This window comes from Triplophysa rosa, linkage group LG6, assembly GCF_024868665.1.
Source record: "Triplophysa rosa linkage group LG6, Trosa_1v2, whole genome shotgun sequence".
Taxonomy (NCBI): Eukaryota; Metazoa; Chordata; class Actinopteri; order Cypriniformes; family Nemacheilidae; genus Triplophysa; species Triplophysa rosa.
The window spans coordinates 11,141,022-11,158,199 of NC_079895.1; the positions used below are offsets into that span (position 1 = coordinate 11,141,022).

At 36.3% G+C, this 17,178-nt stretch overlaps 1 protein-coding gene across 1 annotated transcript in view; it reads left to right on the plus strand.

Moving 5' to 3' along the window:
- The first annotated feature begins 2,242 nt into the window (after positions 1–2,242).
- The window catches only part of pth2ra (parathyroid hormone 2 receptor a), a 77,776-nt gene continuing 62,840 nt past the window's right edge, over positions 2,243–17,178 (plus strand). The window contains exons 1-6 of the mRNA XM_057335882.1: positions 2,243–2,587; positions 11,202–11,301; positions 12,270–12,380; positions 12,471–12,586; positions 12,687–12,784; positions 15,239–15,425. Of these exons, the coding sequence (XP_057191865.1) occupies positions 2,531–2,587; positions 11,202–11,301; positions 12,270–12,380; positions 12,471–12,586; positions 12,687–12,784; positions 15,239–15,425 (669 nt within the window). The 5' untranslated portion in view covers positions 2,243–2,530. The remainder of the gene's footprint in view (positions 2,588–11,201; positions 11,302–12,269; positions 12,381–12,470; positions 12,587–12,686; positions 12,785–15,238; positions 15,426–17,178) is intronic.

A 17,178-nucleotide genomic window follows, 5' to 3' on the forward strand; every position in this document is an offset into this window, starting at 1 on the left:
AAACGATATAAAGCATGACCAGATTTTCCACATGAGTCTCCTAATCTTGTAAGATGTATAGGAATAGTGTAGTGTCAGTTAGATACAATGCTGGCAGTAATAGGCATGCAAGCAGCAGAACAATTGAACCACATATGTGTATGAAATTACATATGTAGTTTGTCAGTCGTCAGCAAACAGTACGAGCAAGTAGAAAACATGACTTTGGCTTTGATAAGCAAAGTCGGAATTAGACCACGTAAGCAGCCTTTTATACTTTTAAGGTGGTATCTGTTTAATGAAGCTCATTACCTTGCTTGTATAGAAAGGAAATAAATCTAAAATAAAAGAGGAAAGAGGTATTTTAGAATTGTGAATTGGAACTACTTACTTTTTTCTGTGCTAATTTAAATGCAAATCCTAAAGGCAGAAAAAGCAACTGTAGTACAAAGAAGGCTGGATACCTTCTTAAGTATAAAATACAAAGCAATTGCAGTTGTGGCCTAATGGTTAGAGAGTCGGACTGCAGTGATAGCTGCCCACTGCTCTGGGTGTACGTGTGTACACTACTCTCTGGATGGGTTAAATGCAGAGGTCCCATTTTGGGTATGGGTCACCATACCTGACAAATAGGTCACTTTCACTTTCATTCCAACAAAAAAGCAATAAAAATGTAAATGTTGTTTTTAGAAAAGTCTTCTTTTTACAAAGAGAGGGGCAGGGAGTGCAGTTTTTATCTTGTTTACATATCTGAGGTTTTATATGATTTAAAAAAGGTATTCTGATTCAATCCCAGAAATATCTTCAAATATCTCAAATATTCAAATAATGATGCCCACCTCAGCTTTAGAATATCATTTTTATACTAAAACTCCTCATATACAAGAGTTTTTCAGTGTGTTTCCTATTGTCATCCCTAACATATTTTTCATTCACATAACATCTCAGAAAACATCTAGTAAGGGTATCTTTTGCGAAACATTTTGGCCACTTTTAAACGGTTTCAAAGGAAAATGTACATTGTTAACAGCTCAGGGGAAAACACAATGTGCGCACTCTGTATCTAAAGACCTAAAGCAGTGGGATGTTGTGCCACTTCAGAGAGATTGAAACCAACTCATAACAGTTCTGCTGAATTCTCAGAGCTCTGCTGTACAGAAAGTGTGTTGGCGTTTTGCTCAGCAGGTTTGCTTTTAAATGTGGATAAACGCATATTTATTGCAACATATTTGGTTGATATTTTGTTTAAAATGTAATGAGAAATTATGCAATTTCCCTTAGAGCTGGGTACTGAGTACAGCAAGATGCAATAAATAATCTGTAAATTCAGCACCATGGACAGCTCCACAAAACTCTCCTGCAAATGCAAAAGTTAAGTAACTTCCTTTTTGTTGTAACTTCGAAAAGCCCACGAGAGAATAACAAATAAAACATATTTAAAGTAATTTTGTTAGTCACATAGCAGGTGTTTTGCCATTGTAGGGCTGTTTCAAACAAATCAATATCATTTTATTAACTCATTGAAGGATTCAAGAGCAATTTGTAGTTTTATCTACTGTAGGTTAAAATAAAACCCAACAGTACCTAGACTGACAAATGCTACTGACAAAACAAGTTCACGTTTTGGTTAAGTAACAGGTAATACTGTATTTTTAAGTATCACATGCAGTCATGCAGTGACTGACATTGCCATTTTAAGAGCTTTGCTGTCACACACTGACAAAACACATTTCAGCATGGTAACGTTATACATCTTTGGGCAATTTATATTTTAATTTTAATTTAACATTTTTTTGTTTTATTTACGTATTAGGGTGGATACTAGTATTGTAGTATATTGTCAAATATACTGCCAATAATTAGTATATTTAATGTAATGCGTCGTTATTTAGTAGAGTAAAATGAACGCTTCGTCTTCTCTCTATTCGCTTCCAGCATGTGAATAAACTAAGCGTGCTGTGAGCGAGGGCTGCTTGTGACAGCATCGGCATGTCTGCGCGTGAGGAGAGCGGAAGGAGAAATAGTCCCTATACCACACAACCTGCATACTCTTTTTTACTTCGGGGATCATGCTATATGCAAACATTTCCACGAGTAACCATAATACAATCACGTATTTTAAAACGTATAAAACTGTTGTAGGAATCGGACTGGGCAAAAATCGTCTGAATCAGAAGTAACATTTCCGGATCAATCCGCCCACGAGAGACACGCTGAATGTGACGCAACGACCGTGTACCTCTCAATACGTGTCTCACTCCCACTGAGTGCTTGAGCACAGCTGCTCACGGGAATCTCTTTATGGAGTACAGTTTGAAGTTGCTCTTACGCTAACTTGTTTCTTTGACGTGAACGCAAGAATTTCTTTAGATAAGTTGACAGAAGAGCGCTGTAAAGGGTAATTCATTGCTTTCAGTAGAACATTGAAGCGAATTTCGGAGAGATGTTTTTAACTCCTGATATGAGTAGATCACGGTCACTGGAGGATGCGAGGAGTTGCGCAAAGTCTTGAAAGAAGAGTACTTGAATGCTGTCTTGACCAAAAACAAACATGAGACATAGTCTTCTGTGGAAAGTGATTTTGTTTTGGACGTTAGTTGATGCTCAGGTAAGGTACTATGCTTATTATTAAGTGTGATCTATGCAAGTTGCAGTGCTGGCTGACCAAGACATGACTAAACGTTTTATGCTACAGATAAACTAGGGAACGCAGGGCTAGTTTTAACACATTTTACTTCAATTCAGTTCCGTTTCAGCTAAACACCTTTGTTACATAAAAAGTTGTGACATTTTTACCGTTGTTGCCCAGGAGAAGGCACACTTTTTAAGTGGTACCTGCCATTAATCGTCGTATTACTGTAGGCCTAGTCTATAAAATAATAAATAAAAAACTCAAAACGCTTTATTTAGCTAACACAGATTGTATAGTTGATTATAATGAATTTTATAAAATTTAAAATACACAATAACCTGCGATGTGATGTTTATGAACACTTCAGTTTCTCATGCACTTATGAATTTTTGATCAAATTTACCTTCACGAGTTGACTTGTCTGAATATGCTAGTGTGGTTTTATCGTGTTCATTCACTAATAGGTGTTTAAAGCCAGCACACAACATGCTTGTTAGGGAAACCAGAATTAAAATTGACTTTGTACTGAAATCCTCAGTTTTTATAAACCCAGCAAAAATGCAGCTTAACTTTAGAGTCAGTGTTCAAAATCGATATATGGGGGAAACAGCTGTTCATGCTGATGAAAACTTATTTTGTGCTCCAGTGGGTCTAACTTGTGGAAGGTGATGACATAATTTAAAGCGAATTATCCGTGGAGGGCGATACTTTATGAAATGTACAAGTATAGTGATGTATACTACATATGGTCAAACATGTAACTTATGTGAGCTCTTTTTAAGTTGCATTAAAATCCACTTGGTTTGAAAACAGAAGTGCACGTTTTTAAATTGACACTTCTGTTTGCCTCTGTTATGGACTTTTTGGTGTTTTACAGCCCTCACAATGCTTCAATACTAAAAATCCTGATTGCACTTCATACTAGTTGCTATACTGTTTGAATATGCATGAATGATCACCATTTAAACGTTTCAGCTATAGTAATGCTGTTGAGACATTACTCAACATTGCTATGTCATTGTTATGTCAATTATACTGTGACTGTATGACACCAAATGGGCATGGGAATAAATGACCTTGTTGAGTGTCTAAAACAAGCAGCTTTAGTGTTAGGGCTTTGCATCTACTGCATTACTCAGGTGTTGTCCTGATAGCTGTCACCAACAAATAGCATTTTTTACCACATGTGAAGTCTTTAATACATACATACCTGTAAATATGCTCATTGTGTGAAAATTATACACTGTGAAAGGTTTTGTAAACAAATCTGAAAATGTGCCATGTGTTGTGTGTGTGAAAAGGAGAAGAAAGTTGTATGTTTTTGCCTGGTGGGTGGAAAAGGTTTCTTGAAAGTCGGTGTGTCTGTGTAGTCGTTGCCTACATGCTAATATTCAGTAACACTTTTGCCCATGTAATTTTAATTAGGCTAAATAAATATGTTGTTAAAGACAGCTGTTAACCTGAAAACAATTTGTTACACGCAACCAAAAAGCTCCTAAGGGGTTCTTTGTCACAATATGTGTTTCAAAAAAGAACCTTTTACATCCACAGAAAACTTCTGTTGCACAAAATCTTCTTTGTAGTGGAAAGCAGTTACACAGACTATAAAGAAAGAAATTATTCTTTTAAGAACCTTCAATAAAAAGGTTCTTTGGTGACAAAAGAATGGTTCTTTATTGGCATTGCTGTGATTAACTCTTTTTAAAACCTTTATTTCTGAAAGTCTACTGATCACACATGCTGTGACTTTGGAGACATGTCACTAAGAGCGCTTTTCCACCATCGTGCCGAATTGTTCTCATTGCTTAATCGTTCCACTCCGTGCCGATCCATGCCAGCCGGTACGTAAATGGTTTAATTCTCCACTGCAGGGCGGAAACATAACTAAGACCTTGCTTAGAACGGTTGGAGCGCGATGGTGGAAAAGTGCTCTATACTCTATTTCAGACAGGCTGTCTGTCAGATTTTAGCATTTAAAGTTCCAGTCTATGAAATTTAGCTGCGTCTAGTGGTGAGTTTACGCTTCTTAGTCAAAGAAGATAACGTATTTACGAAGCGTGCTCTGTATAGCAGTTTTTCCGTTTAGGGCTACTGAAGAAACAACATGGCAAATTCCATGCAAGGGTCCCCGTGTTCTATGTAAATAGAAATAGCTCATAAGGTAATAAAAACGTAACGCTTTGTTATGTAAGGTTCAAATGTGCTTTAACTCTGCTCTAATGAGAATGTGTGATTTGTTGCCTCTGAGTTTTTTACATTTGAACAGGATCATGATGTCCTAGCAACAAGCCGTGGGAAGCTTATCACTCTCAGTTTGGTTTGAAAGAGAGTTTTTAAATGCACTACCCATGCAGATATATGATAAATGGAAATATATATTCACAGAATGCTTTCACACAGTTTCACACATACGTATATTTCAACAAATCTTCTTTTGTAAACAATTGAATTCATTATTTGCACATGCAGTGTGCTTTATTATGTGTGTTGAACCAACAGCTGAATCAGAGGTGTACATAAATACAGTTCTGTGTTATAGTCACAGAAAAAGAAATCAAACAGCCAAAATCAGTTGCCATTTAAAATGAACATTTTGGTGGTGTGATATAATATAATCATTAAATAACCAAAATAATCATAATATAATACTTTGTACATGTACTTTACAGAGCTTTACAAAATAATGTCAGAAACATACCGGTGGTGAAATATGCCAGAAAATGAGTCATCGGTGGCACAATGTTTCCACTTGTTAAATTAAGACGTAAGGAATACTGCTTCTGAGTCCAAGCCTCAACTTGGAAACTCCGCTATTTATGGAAGTATTTTTTCATACTACACATTTAATCATCTATTATATGTTCATCAAATACCTTCGCTTCAAATCCACTTAATCCCCTAATGTGTGCTTCAGTTTCATAATTTTTATATTCTGACTTTCACTATTTGCAATGTTTTTAGTTGCATCTTTAGTGATTTTGTAACTTTTATTTACTTTTGTTTCATTTTGTTTACTCTGTCTTGTTCAAAGATGTCGATTTTTTTTAGAAATGGAGGTTTTTGCCAAAAAGGGTTTGCAGCTAAAGACAGTCAAATTTGTGAAATACCAATGAAATGACTAAAGTGACGAATAAGGCATTTTAAGTACTGACTAATAACCTTTACATTGCCATTAAAGTGAAATTACCGAAATTACATAAGAGACTGATAAAAAATGCTTGTCTACAAGAAAACATGCCAGACACACTTGGAGGGTTTTGCATCTGAACTTATATATTTATGGCATTCTTTTTTAAAGCCTCTTTACTTAAGCATTTTTCTCTAGTGCATAGAACTTTTCCGTTCATTTCACATTCACACTTCTTTGAAATCTGCGACAGATATTTTTAAATGCACAAGCATGTCAGTGTCACGGGCTGCCACGGACCACAGACGAGTTAGTTTCCAATAACACAACTTTAATATACACAATGCATAAACACAGGAGAAATACATGGACGTATAAAAATGGCGACGAGAATGGACAAAGAAAAAAGACACAGGGTGAGTGTATATATATATATAGAGTGCTTCTCAATTCTTATTTGTGCATCCTCGCTTCCATTCCTCGTGTCTTAGCTCCACCCCTTCAGGATGCGAAGGAAGGGAGCAACGAAAAGACACGAGGGCGGAGGAATTAAAACAAGTGAAATGGCACATCTTCGCTCTCTTTAGCGTCATTTCAAAGCGCCGTCAGTTAATGATGACTGTACACATTGCACATTGAAATGATAAAAATAAAGTTAAATACATACTTTAGGCAAATTATATAATCCTACGATAAAATAAAGTTAAAAGTGTTAAAAAAAATTAGGTATAAAAAAATTAAGTAATAAAGTAAAAAAAAACTAAATTGGTCAGAAATGTATATGAAATGTGTCAAATATATGTTATTTATAAATATGAAATTATATTAACTATGTGAATATTACCTATATTGTCTGAAATAGGTCTACATTTACAATAATATAATGCTTAATTATCACATTTATGAGTGTTTAAATATGATCTAAAGATGTGACAATGTGCAGGGGGAGGAGAATTTATATGTGCGTCACATTTAGTCAATAAAACACTTCCGCAAAGGAAACGCCTGCGTATCCTCGCTCATGACTCCTCAGAAAGCCCCCTCTCTCCTCGATCCTTGCCTCCTCCCGGTGCAATTAGAGAATTGAGATCCTTAAAGATGGCTGAGCACGATCAGGTTCCGGGTCATAGGATGGAGGACGGAGGAGCCAGGAAACGAGGAGGCATTTGAGAAGCACCCATAGTTTGATGATGAGGGGATCGCTGACAGGTGCGGGGATTGCTGATGAGGGACTGGTGAGGGAACGTGGAGCGTGATGTAGTCCAGGGGGGAACACAGGAGAAACAGGCAGAGGAAAACACCGGGAGGCAGACAAGACTGTGCCATTCAGTAGTCTCTGAGCCAGCTTGGTTATGTTTGTGGAGCTGAGGACTGTAATTAAGATTTGAACTGGGGAAAAGCCGCCCATCAGTCTTGCATAACTATCATGGGTGATAATAGTTAAAGAAATAAAATATTTTAAAAAAGAACCCTGCTGTAAGAAGTTGTAGAGATGGTTTTGTATTTCAGTTATGTTTATGTGATACATAAAGTAGTAGTAGCTTCTCTAAGTAAAACATTTTGCATAGACAGGAAGATAGGTTAAGTTGCATGTGTTCTTTAACACAAATGTATATAAATGAAAATGTCCAGTGGTAAAAAATCTTTTCAGGTCACATTTTCTCTTTATCTCATAATTTCTGTCACAAGGCTGTATGCGTAAAGTCCCCAGAAACTGGAATACTTATAAAACAAGACTTCCTAAATATTCAACATCTGTAGATCTTTACAGTCATCAGAACCCACTCAATTATATGACCTTCACCAAATATAATTGAATGAGCAAATTAGGTCTAAATGTAAGATTCTACAGAACATTTTTTTTGTGCACACATGCTTTTAAATATAAATTTTGTCATTTTTTCAAAGTACAATCGCTTATGCGTATTGCGTAACCCTAAGACTAACACAATTTATTAAAAAATTTATTAAACTAACACATTTTGAAAGCCACAAAACTTCAATTTTGATTTAATGGTGACTTTAAATGATTTTGACTGGTTAGAACATGTTGTATGAATATGCTATTTTTAGAATTGATATGATATGATATAATACTTTATTGTCAGACATATTTGCACTAAACATAAACATCTGACATACACAAAATAAACACCAATTTTCCATCGCATATCTTAAACCCTTGATTTTTAATTGGATATCTTGTTCGACTCTAATATTGCTTGGTATACAAACGGGTGTTTAAACCTCAGTTTGTAGAACCTTGGAACTCTGTTCTTTCTACTTGATGGTAATAATTCAAATTCCTTAATTCCTTAGAATTAGAGACTATGTTATTTGCCAGCCTTATCAAGTTGTTACGATATGCTGAATCATATAACTTCTCTACAGACTGACCCACAATCCTTGAGGAGATCTTTATTTGATTAAACAATTTTGTTTTTAAAGTAACAGATAAACTTTTATACCAGAATTACAATACTGCAATATACTCATAATCACAGACCTAAAATAGCAGAAGGACTTAAGACGTCGAAGAATGTAGATTCTCTGCTTTGTTCTGTTACAAAGAGTATCAATGTGATCTTTCCAAGATAATTGATGGTCTATCATTAGACCTGAACCTGTTAGATTTTTTCCTTATGAATAACAACTGGCAATGGGTGAGTAGCAGACATAGAACCAAAAATGATTTCTTCAGTTTTACTATTGATATAAAGCTTATTATTCTCGCACCAGTGCACCAATTTAGACACCCCTTGTTGATGTAACCCAGGACTGTCTGAATCATTCAACACTGATATAAACACAGTGTCATCAGAATATTTCAAAACATTGATGTTCAACATCATTTCGACAGTCATCCGTATACAAGGTGAAAAGTATGGCGGAACTGACACAACTCTAAGGTACTCCCACATGTTATTGTTATTATTTCAGATGACATAGTTTTATTCACTTTAACTCTTTGAACTAACTCTATTAGTAAGAAATGACATATACCAGTGAATCAACCAAGAATTTACGGCTAAGTGTACCGTTTTTTTTGCCAATATATTAACCTGTAATGTGTTAAATGCGGATGTGTTAAATAATTATTGACTTTTTTTACTGTGCCGCATTTCCGAAGAGCGTAGTCAGGGTATAGAATTAGAATTTGCATAGAATTTGACATGAATAAAATTAAGCCGGGGGTAAAAGTACAGTGTTGTTGAATGGGTTGTATTTTCAATTACATTATGAAAGTACAGTATAACCCATTGAACAGACTGTACGTCCATCCAATTAAATACAGCATCAATCCAGACATGATCCATTCTAATTTCTTTTATTCAAAGAATACCGAGGCAAGAGATTAATATGATGCATGTCCATTCATCTTACACACAAGTTGTTTTTCGTAGTGGGTTATATAATATTGTGTTGTTCCATCCTCTTGAACAATGCACAATTTTTCAGTCACTATTTCTTTACTCTGTTTGACTGAGAAAATTAATAAATTTATTAATGAATTAACTTTAATTAATGCAGTTTCTATCAAGCAGAAATCACAGCTTCAATGCCCTTATGATATGCATTCATTAAAAACTTTTCATAGTTCCAAGGAGTGAATCTTCAAATGTCTTTCATCTCCTCAGGGTATTTAGAAGTTCAAGACTTCACACTCCGGCACAGACCCAATAATCAATCAGAAATGAGACACAGAAAAAGAAAGTCACCATCAGCCCGTTGAAAACCACAGTTTAACTCTTACATAAATTACTTTTCTTTTCAATCCGAAAGAGAATAAAGTTTTTTGTGGTGATAATTCTGTTATGATTTACTCTCCCTCATTTCGCTGAAGCTTATATGGCTTTCTTTTAGGGGTGGGAATCTTTTGGTACCTCACGATTCGATTCATATCGATTCTTGGGGTCACGATTTGATTCAAAAACTAATTTTTTAAATAACGATTCTTTCTCAAAATTAGATGTGATATATGTTTAGCCCCTTAACTGGTGCCGTCCCGTATCCGGGACAGCTGATTTACTTAAAGATTTTGCATGTGAATTCTTATCTTATTGTGACAAACATTATATCGTTGGAAAGTCTCTAGAAAACATATTTCATCACCGTTTTATAGAATAATGTGTGTAGGAAGAGTAATTGTTTCTTTGTGTGGGCTTAAAAAAATGAATGTCCTTTCCCTTCTCACAGTATAGTTTCATACAAATTTATTGTTTTTATTTTGTTTCTGTGCTTGTGTATTTTTTCATTGTGTCTGTTACTTGGAAAAGTAAAAAAATTCAGATCAAGTGTTAAAACCAATGGAAAGCGTATGGCCCCCTAGTGGATTTTTGCAATATTGGAGCTAAAAAACTCCAAAGACCAAACTTGATACAACAATTGGTGATCCTTGAGACTTCGACTTATGAAATTTTGGGGCTGATCCGTAATTATTTTAAATGTAATTTTTTATAAAAGAAAAACAAAGCTTTTATAGTTTTCTATTACAATGAACATAGCAAAATCACTTAAATTTTTTTGTGATTTCTTTTTTTTAGCAATAATCTGCTAATTTTCTTCTTTCAAAAAATAATTCATGAGTTACAGCGATTTTAGTGCCAACAGTGGGTTTTCACCTGTAGGCTCAAAAAGGGCTGCGCCAGTGAAGAGGTTAGATTTTATTCCAATTTGCTGGAATGATGGCATTCGATGTGAGTCTTTACGTTTAGTGTTCTCAAATTACTTCACCTTCGCTTTACAAAGCTTGCATATTGCATACGTCTTGTCAAGCTCCTTCTTACCATAGAGTTGATAAAATCCGAAGTATTTCCAAATACTTGCCCTTGCTAAAAATGGGACGGATTGTATTCTTTTAGCCCCGCCATCGCTGTTGCTGAGCTTAAGGTGTGTGGTCTCTCGACTGTCTGGGTGCCGCACCGCTCTCGAAAAAAGTTCCACCTTTTTTGTTCCGACAACATCACCAATTGTTATTTTAACTAGAAAATCGATTTTTGGAAATCTGTGAATCGATAAGAATCGCTAGAGGACTGAATCGCAGGACTTCACTCACCCCTACTTTCTTTCATGTTTACAGAGCATGTTGTTGCTCTGGGTCATACAATAAAAGTAAATGGGGATCATCACTGTCAAGTTGCCAAAGTGACAAAAAAGCACTATAAAAGTAGCAACTGTGAACTGTGTGTTATTCTTCTAAGTCTTCTGAAGCAATACAATAGCTTTGTGTGAGCTTTAAGTATAAAAGTAAGTAGTTTTTAGTACCGGTACAAACTTCTTTTCTTTAAAATGTTGTGTTGCAGAAAACAATGTGTAGAACAGGTTTGCAATAACATTTTTGGTGAATTATCCCTTTGAATTTCTTTCAAGTTTCTCACACAAAGTTGTCAAATGGCTTCATGTGATTGGGAAATACAGTAGTGCACAAGTTGATATAGAAATTCAACAATGTTTTTTTGACAGGCAGGTGAAGATGGAGAGATTACAGCTGAGGAACAGGTACATATGCTATTGGATGTGAAGCTGCAGTGTCTACAGAAGGTGTCCATGGACGACCCTGCAGGTAGGAACAGATTGCAATTGAGTGTTTTTTTTTTGTTTGCCTCTTTACCACTTTAACCTTGCCACCCAAATATTACATTAATGTGGAACATTATCACTGCTGCCAAAATCTGGTTGTCACAGTGGATGAATGAGTCAGCTCACTTACATAAATGAAGAGGAATAAGAGTAATAAACCAAAACATAAATAATCATAGATAAAACATAGATAATCTTAATACATTTTAAGACCTTAAATTGGCACTCTCTTCGCCGTTTGTACATTTGCATTATACTGTTACAAACTTATCACACATGAAGGAAGAGAGAAGATATCCTCATGGAAAAAATGTGGCAAGCTATATTGGACGTGACTCATAGTGTAATGGCCTTATAATGACCACTCAACTCAGAAAGATTAATTTGGCTCACTCCTTTCTCTCTTTTATCTTAACACCGTCATAGGGTTTAAGGTTATGCCTACATGGGAAAGATCAAGGTAATAATGTACTCTTGGATGGATTGGACCCAAGATACACTAGAAGTGTTTGCATAGTTCCATTTATTTTGCACTTTAAATGTGTAAATGTGTACTGTTGGTTTTTGAGCTAATTTTTTATAGGGGTAGATGGGCTGTGTTATATTAAAGTCAATGTTAAATCAATATTAAACCCATTTTATTTAGTTTAATACGCGTTCTTGGAATTGTTTGTCTTTATTATCTTTAATAAAAATGTAATAACTTGCCTGCAATGATTTTTTAAATGAAATGAAATGAAATGAAACGAAACGAACGAACGAAACGAAACGTAACGTAACGTAACTTTTTTTCTTGCATATTTATCAACTAATATTTATCAACTAATGTTCAGAAAGTGATTTACGAGGGACTTTCATGTTGCCAGATGATGCTTGGTATTATCTGAAATTGCTGTATTTTGTCTATTTATGAACTCTCACTGCATTGCTGTGATATTTTTCTACTCTCAGTTGGTGCGTGCCCTCCAGAATGGGATGGTTTGATATGTTGGCCACAAGGATTTCCTGGAACTCTCACCAAGACCCCCTGCCCCAGATATATCTATGACTTTAACCATTCAGGTTTGCAACGTTTCTTTTTTCTGAGTCAAGCTCTTTGTGTGTTTTATCCATAAACATAGCCCTTCACTAAAGTCAGTGTCAATCACACAGGCCACGCCTACAGGAGGTGTGACTCTAATAGTTCCTGGGTGCTGGCAGAGAGCTTTAACAAGACCTGGGTCAACTACACAGAATGCATCAAATCCCCAGAGCCTAACAAAAAGAGAGTAAGCTACAGGACATCACAGCTGTCAGTTGATTTCACTGGAAGTAGATAGAAGCTTCTTAGGTTGCCTGACAGGTTTTTCCTGCTCTTTGTCCCCTCAGCAAGTCTTTTTTGAGCGACTGCATGTCATGTACACAGTGGGCTATGCAGTTTCCTTTAGCTCTCTTCTCGTGGCCATCTTTATAATTGGATACTTCAGGTGAGTAACAGCATGTGTGTGTGTTAAAATCATTAATCGACAGAAAAAGGTTTTACAGAAAAATTTTAATACTTTGAATAGCCCAATATTCTGCACATATCGCTTCAAAATAATGTATTTACAAAACTTAAAGCCCCAGTGAAGTCAAAATGAAAGTTTTTTCCTTTTATTAAAAATAGGTTATAGCCTTAAGGACGTCAATAAACTGATATGCTCCTACGCGCTGACAAAATTCCCATTTAGAAGATAAGCCTTCAAAACTGGCACGTGCGCTCAAAAAAATCTAGAAATCACGCTACACTTCAGCCTCTCGTCAAAGTTCTTGTCCAATCAAATCCGCTTTAGAATCCAAAGAGTCCCGCCCCCTTCATAATGAGAGCTGCTGAAGCGTGCCTCATATCAGCCACTTGCTCGCACATTTATTATGTCTTACATGGTGAATGACACATAATATGCACTAGATGGGGGAAGATTCAGACAGTGTAGTGTAACCATTAACACTGAAGTCTTAATTTCGTGTTAGTGTCACGCGAGCGGTTGCATGTGAGTGTCCTCCGGTGTCCTCCGGTGTCCTCCAGTGTCCTCCTGCTCAGAGACATGACAGCACAGAGGTGATCATTTGCGCGATCATACACTCTGCATTTTTCAGTTGAAATAACATCAACACATCAAATAATGCTACGCGTTCCAAGGCTTTAAGTGAGAACAAGATGTTAAATAAAAACAGGTCTTCTGGACCTATTCACATCAGATACCCCTAGTCGATTTTTTTTGTTTAGTTTGTCTGACAGCTATTGCTGCTTATAATCCACCACATTAATGCATTGAAAGGAAGAAGGATCCTGTACACATTAATTAAAGATGTTGCACACTTTATTTATTGCGTAAGCCCAAAAATTATACTCTTGAAATGAAATGGCAGTTCATGAACTCTTTGTATTGCAGATATAACCCTGATTCTTCTGCACAACATACTGTATATGTGCATTCATAAAAAAGTGCATAAATGGTCCTAAAACGTAGAAGTGTAACATTTCGCATCATTGAAACATTTCAGATCCTTCAGGTCTCATGCACAAATCTTGAGGGTGCAACAAGGAGAAAAATATATACATGATATCTGTGTATATAGACTTTAATGCTATTTTGTAACTGTGAAACAATACACCTTTGAAATAGTAAATAAGAAAACATCTGCCCTTTTTAAAATAATGTACAAAATGCACAAATTAATATATTGTTTTTAAATACAAAATGCTAAATGAAATGATGTTATTATAAGGTGTAAAAGTTGTTTAAATATATAGAAGCAATTAATGTTTGAGTTAAATAAATAATGGCCAGGGATTAAAGACAACCACACTCTTTATTTTATACAGTAAAATATTTTAGGAAAAAGGCTTTTTTACACACATTGAGTAAGCTGTCAGATGCAGTGGTAGGTTAACAACATCGTCGGCTGACACAATCCCGAGGTGAAATTTCGCATTAAATCAGACATAAGTGGCAGATTCCTTTTTGTTTGACTATAAGAGTCAAGGCTACTCTCAAAAATTGTACTTTAGACTACCAAAGCTTTGAAACTTTGTATTCTTATTGTTTCTTGGGGGAAAAGCTTTTTCTGTAGTTCTATTCCAAAGTACTAGTGAACCGACTACCTTGACAGGTTAAGCCACTTTGCGGAAGTAAATTTTTTCTGCGGCTGTCGGTGGTAGTAGGATGATGGACATTCTCATTCTTGAGAGGATTGTACTGGACAAAATGAGTGAGTGCAGTATGAGTGCATCAATATTTTTTGTCTGTATTCCCATTCCGAGAAGCAATTAGGGGCTATAAATTTTAATTGTGTATATCTGCTGAAAGGGAATCTTGTTTGGATGTATGCTAGCAGATGGATGGCCTCAAATCTAATAAACATAGACAGACACGAAACCGTCATTTTTATTTCATTTGGGATGTACTATAGAAAGAAGCCAGAATATCGCATTAGAATTTTCATGCTCACTGCAGCTTGCTTTAGTTTTCCAAATTCATAAAGCAAATTTTTAAATGGTGCTATATGTAGAAAGCCTTTACTTACACACTTTAGGGTCCTCTGAAAACAGATGGCTGTAGGGTGTATTGCTTTTGCATATGTCCTGTGTGTGTCCCCTGTGAAGAGAATGCACCACAGACAGCTGTTGTAGAGAAACGTTTATATTTAAATAATAGAAGTATAGTATATAAATGTACTTACACCATTAAACACTGTTAGTTAAGTTTGCGAGTGCAAAGTACAAAAATGTTAAATGTTTCAACATGGTGGCATTACGTTTAGATACAGGTTATCCACAGTATTCAATTACAACATTCTTCTGTTTCTCATTTTCAGAGAAACACATTATTCCTAAAATCTAGCATTTGTTTGATTCAACATTCTCTGTTTTATCACATCTTGTGTTTTTGTGTCTTTAGGCGTCTCCACTGCACCAGGAACTACATTCACATGCATCTGTTTGTTTCCTTCATGCTGCGTGCTGTCAGCATCTTTGTAAAGGATCATGTGGTGCACACCAGAGCTGGGCTGCAGGAGTACGATGCTGTGCTCATGAATAACTTCACTAATGCAGTGGATGTGGCACCAGTGGACACATCACAGTATGTGAGTCAAGCAATATCTTATGGATCTTAAGGTTGTGTGATTTAGCTAAAACTTATTCATTTATTACATAAATATTAGATATTGTTTTCAATCTTTTGGCATAAACTGCTGTTTATGTATTGCTCTGAAATGTGACCCTGGACAACAAAACCAGTCATAAGGGTCAATTTTTCGAAATTGAGATTTAAACATCATCTGAAAGCTGAATAAATAAGCTTTCCATTGATGTATGGTTTGTTAGGTAATATGGCAGAGATACAACTATTTAAAACTCTGGAATGTGAGGGTGCAAAAAAATTAAAATATTGAGAAAATCGCCTTTGAAGTTGTTAATCAGAGGCATTGTAGCAGGCTGTTGCTAATGTAACAGTTCACGGATGAAGGACGATGCCACAGGTGGTGAGTGAAGGTAAAAGAGTTTAATAACCAAAACTGAGAACTGGAACAAAAGGTAATCCACAAAATAATATAATCCAATGGGGTAATCCGAAAACAGGGTAAGTGATAACTGACGTTATCATGACGTTAACTGACGTCGGTGTTCATGGAGAGATACTCACCGGCACATTATCATTGTTCGTAGCCGGGAGAGTGCTGTGTCTGGCAGGAGAGAGAGGCGCTGCTGCTGTAGGAGCAGCGGTGGAGTTTGTGTGGGGAAAAAGCAGAGACTTTGGCAACAATCTTTAACAAATAATCTTTTTTCCTCTCCGCTGGTGTAGCTGCGTTTCTTTGTTGTTTTATGCCCTGCGACTTTAACTTCGTTTTGCAGCTAATGTACCACACAGTGACACTCTCGCTATGGGCAGTTCTACTAATTCCGCCGCTGCATTAACTTTAGTAGTGTCGAACTCGTCTCGCGCATATACGGTGCTAATGGAATGGTCCACTCCAATCTATAATGGATGGGAGTTGCTTCGTACAGATGTAATAACGTAAAACGTTAACAGGGATATCCCGACTATTTTGATGATTACTTGGGGCTCTAAGTGGCTAGTGACATGGCTTATTGGTTAAGTCTACCCCTTCCTTTTGGAGGCCCCTGGTAGCTCGGGGCCCCAGGCGAATGTCTACCTTTGCCTAATGGGTAAGTCCGCCCCTGGTAAGTAGCGAATTAGCCATGGGGCGAGCGCAACTGGCTCTTAAAGGGAATGAGAGATGAGACTCTGATTGGTTTACTGCACGTTACGCCCAACAAATACCCATTACTCATTAAGAGAATCGGGAAAAATTAAATTAGCAAAAGTGGATTCGGACACACCCTGAGTGCACATGCGCAGTGCGCTTTAAACCATGCGCTTAGATCGTGAAAATAGGGCCCATGAAGTTATTGACTCATAATTTTCCCTGCGCTGCAGCTTTCCAAAATCATTCTCTTTTCTGCGCATTCAAATTGCCATGTCACATTTGTTTAGGACACATGCAAGATGATTTGCAGTGATGTTCATCGAAGTCTTTTCCTCACTGAAGCTTAGAATACAGCTTCAGGCAGTTTAGAGAGGAGTCATACTACATGGAACTCTGCTACAAATGGTCTTTATAAATAGTTGTTGTTGTTGTATGGAAAATAACTTTGCAATTATAATTTTTTAATTGCAGTGTTAATTTATGAATTACTCAGCTTCATTAATTTATCATATACATTCCATGGGCTGTAATGAAATCGAATGATGGATGTGATCTTGCTAATCTAGACAGTGGTATAGTGAGTGAATATCCCAGACAGCAAGAAACAGTGAGGTGCACATGTAGAGCA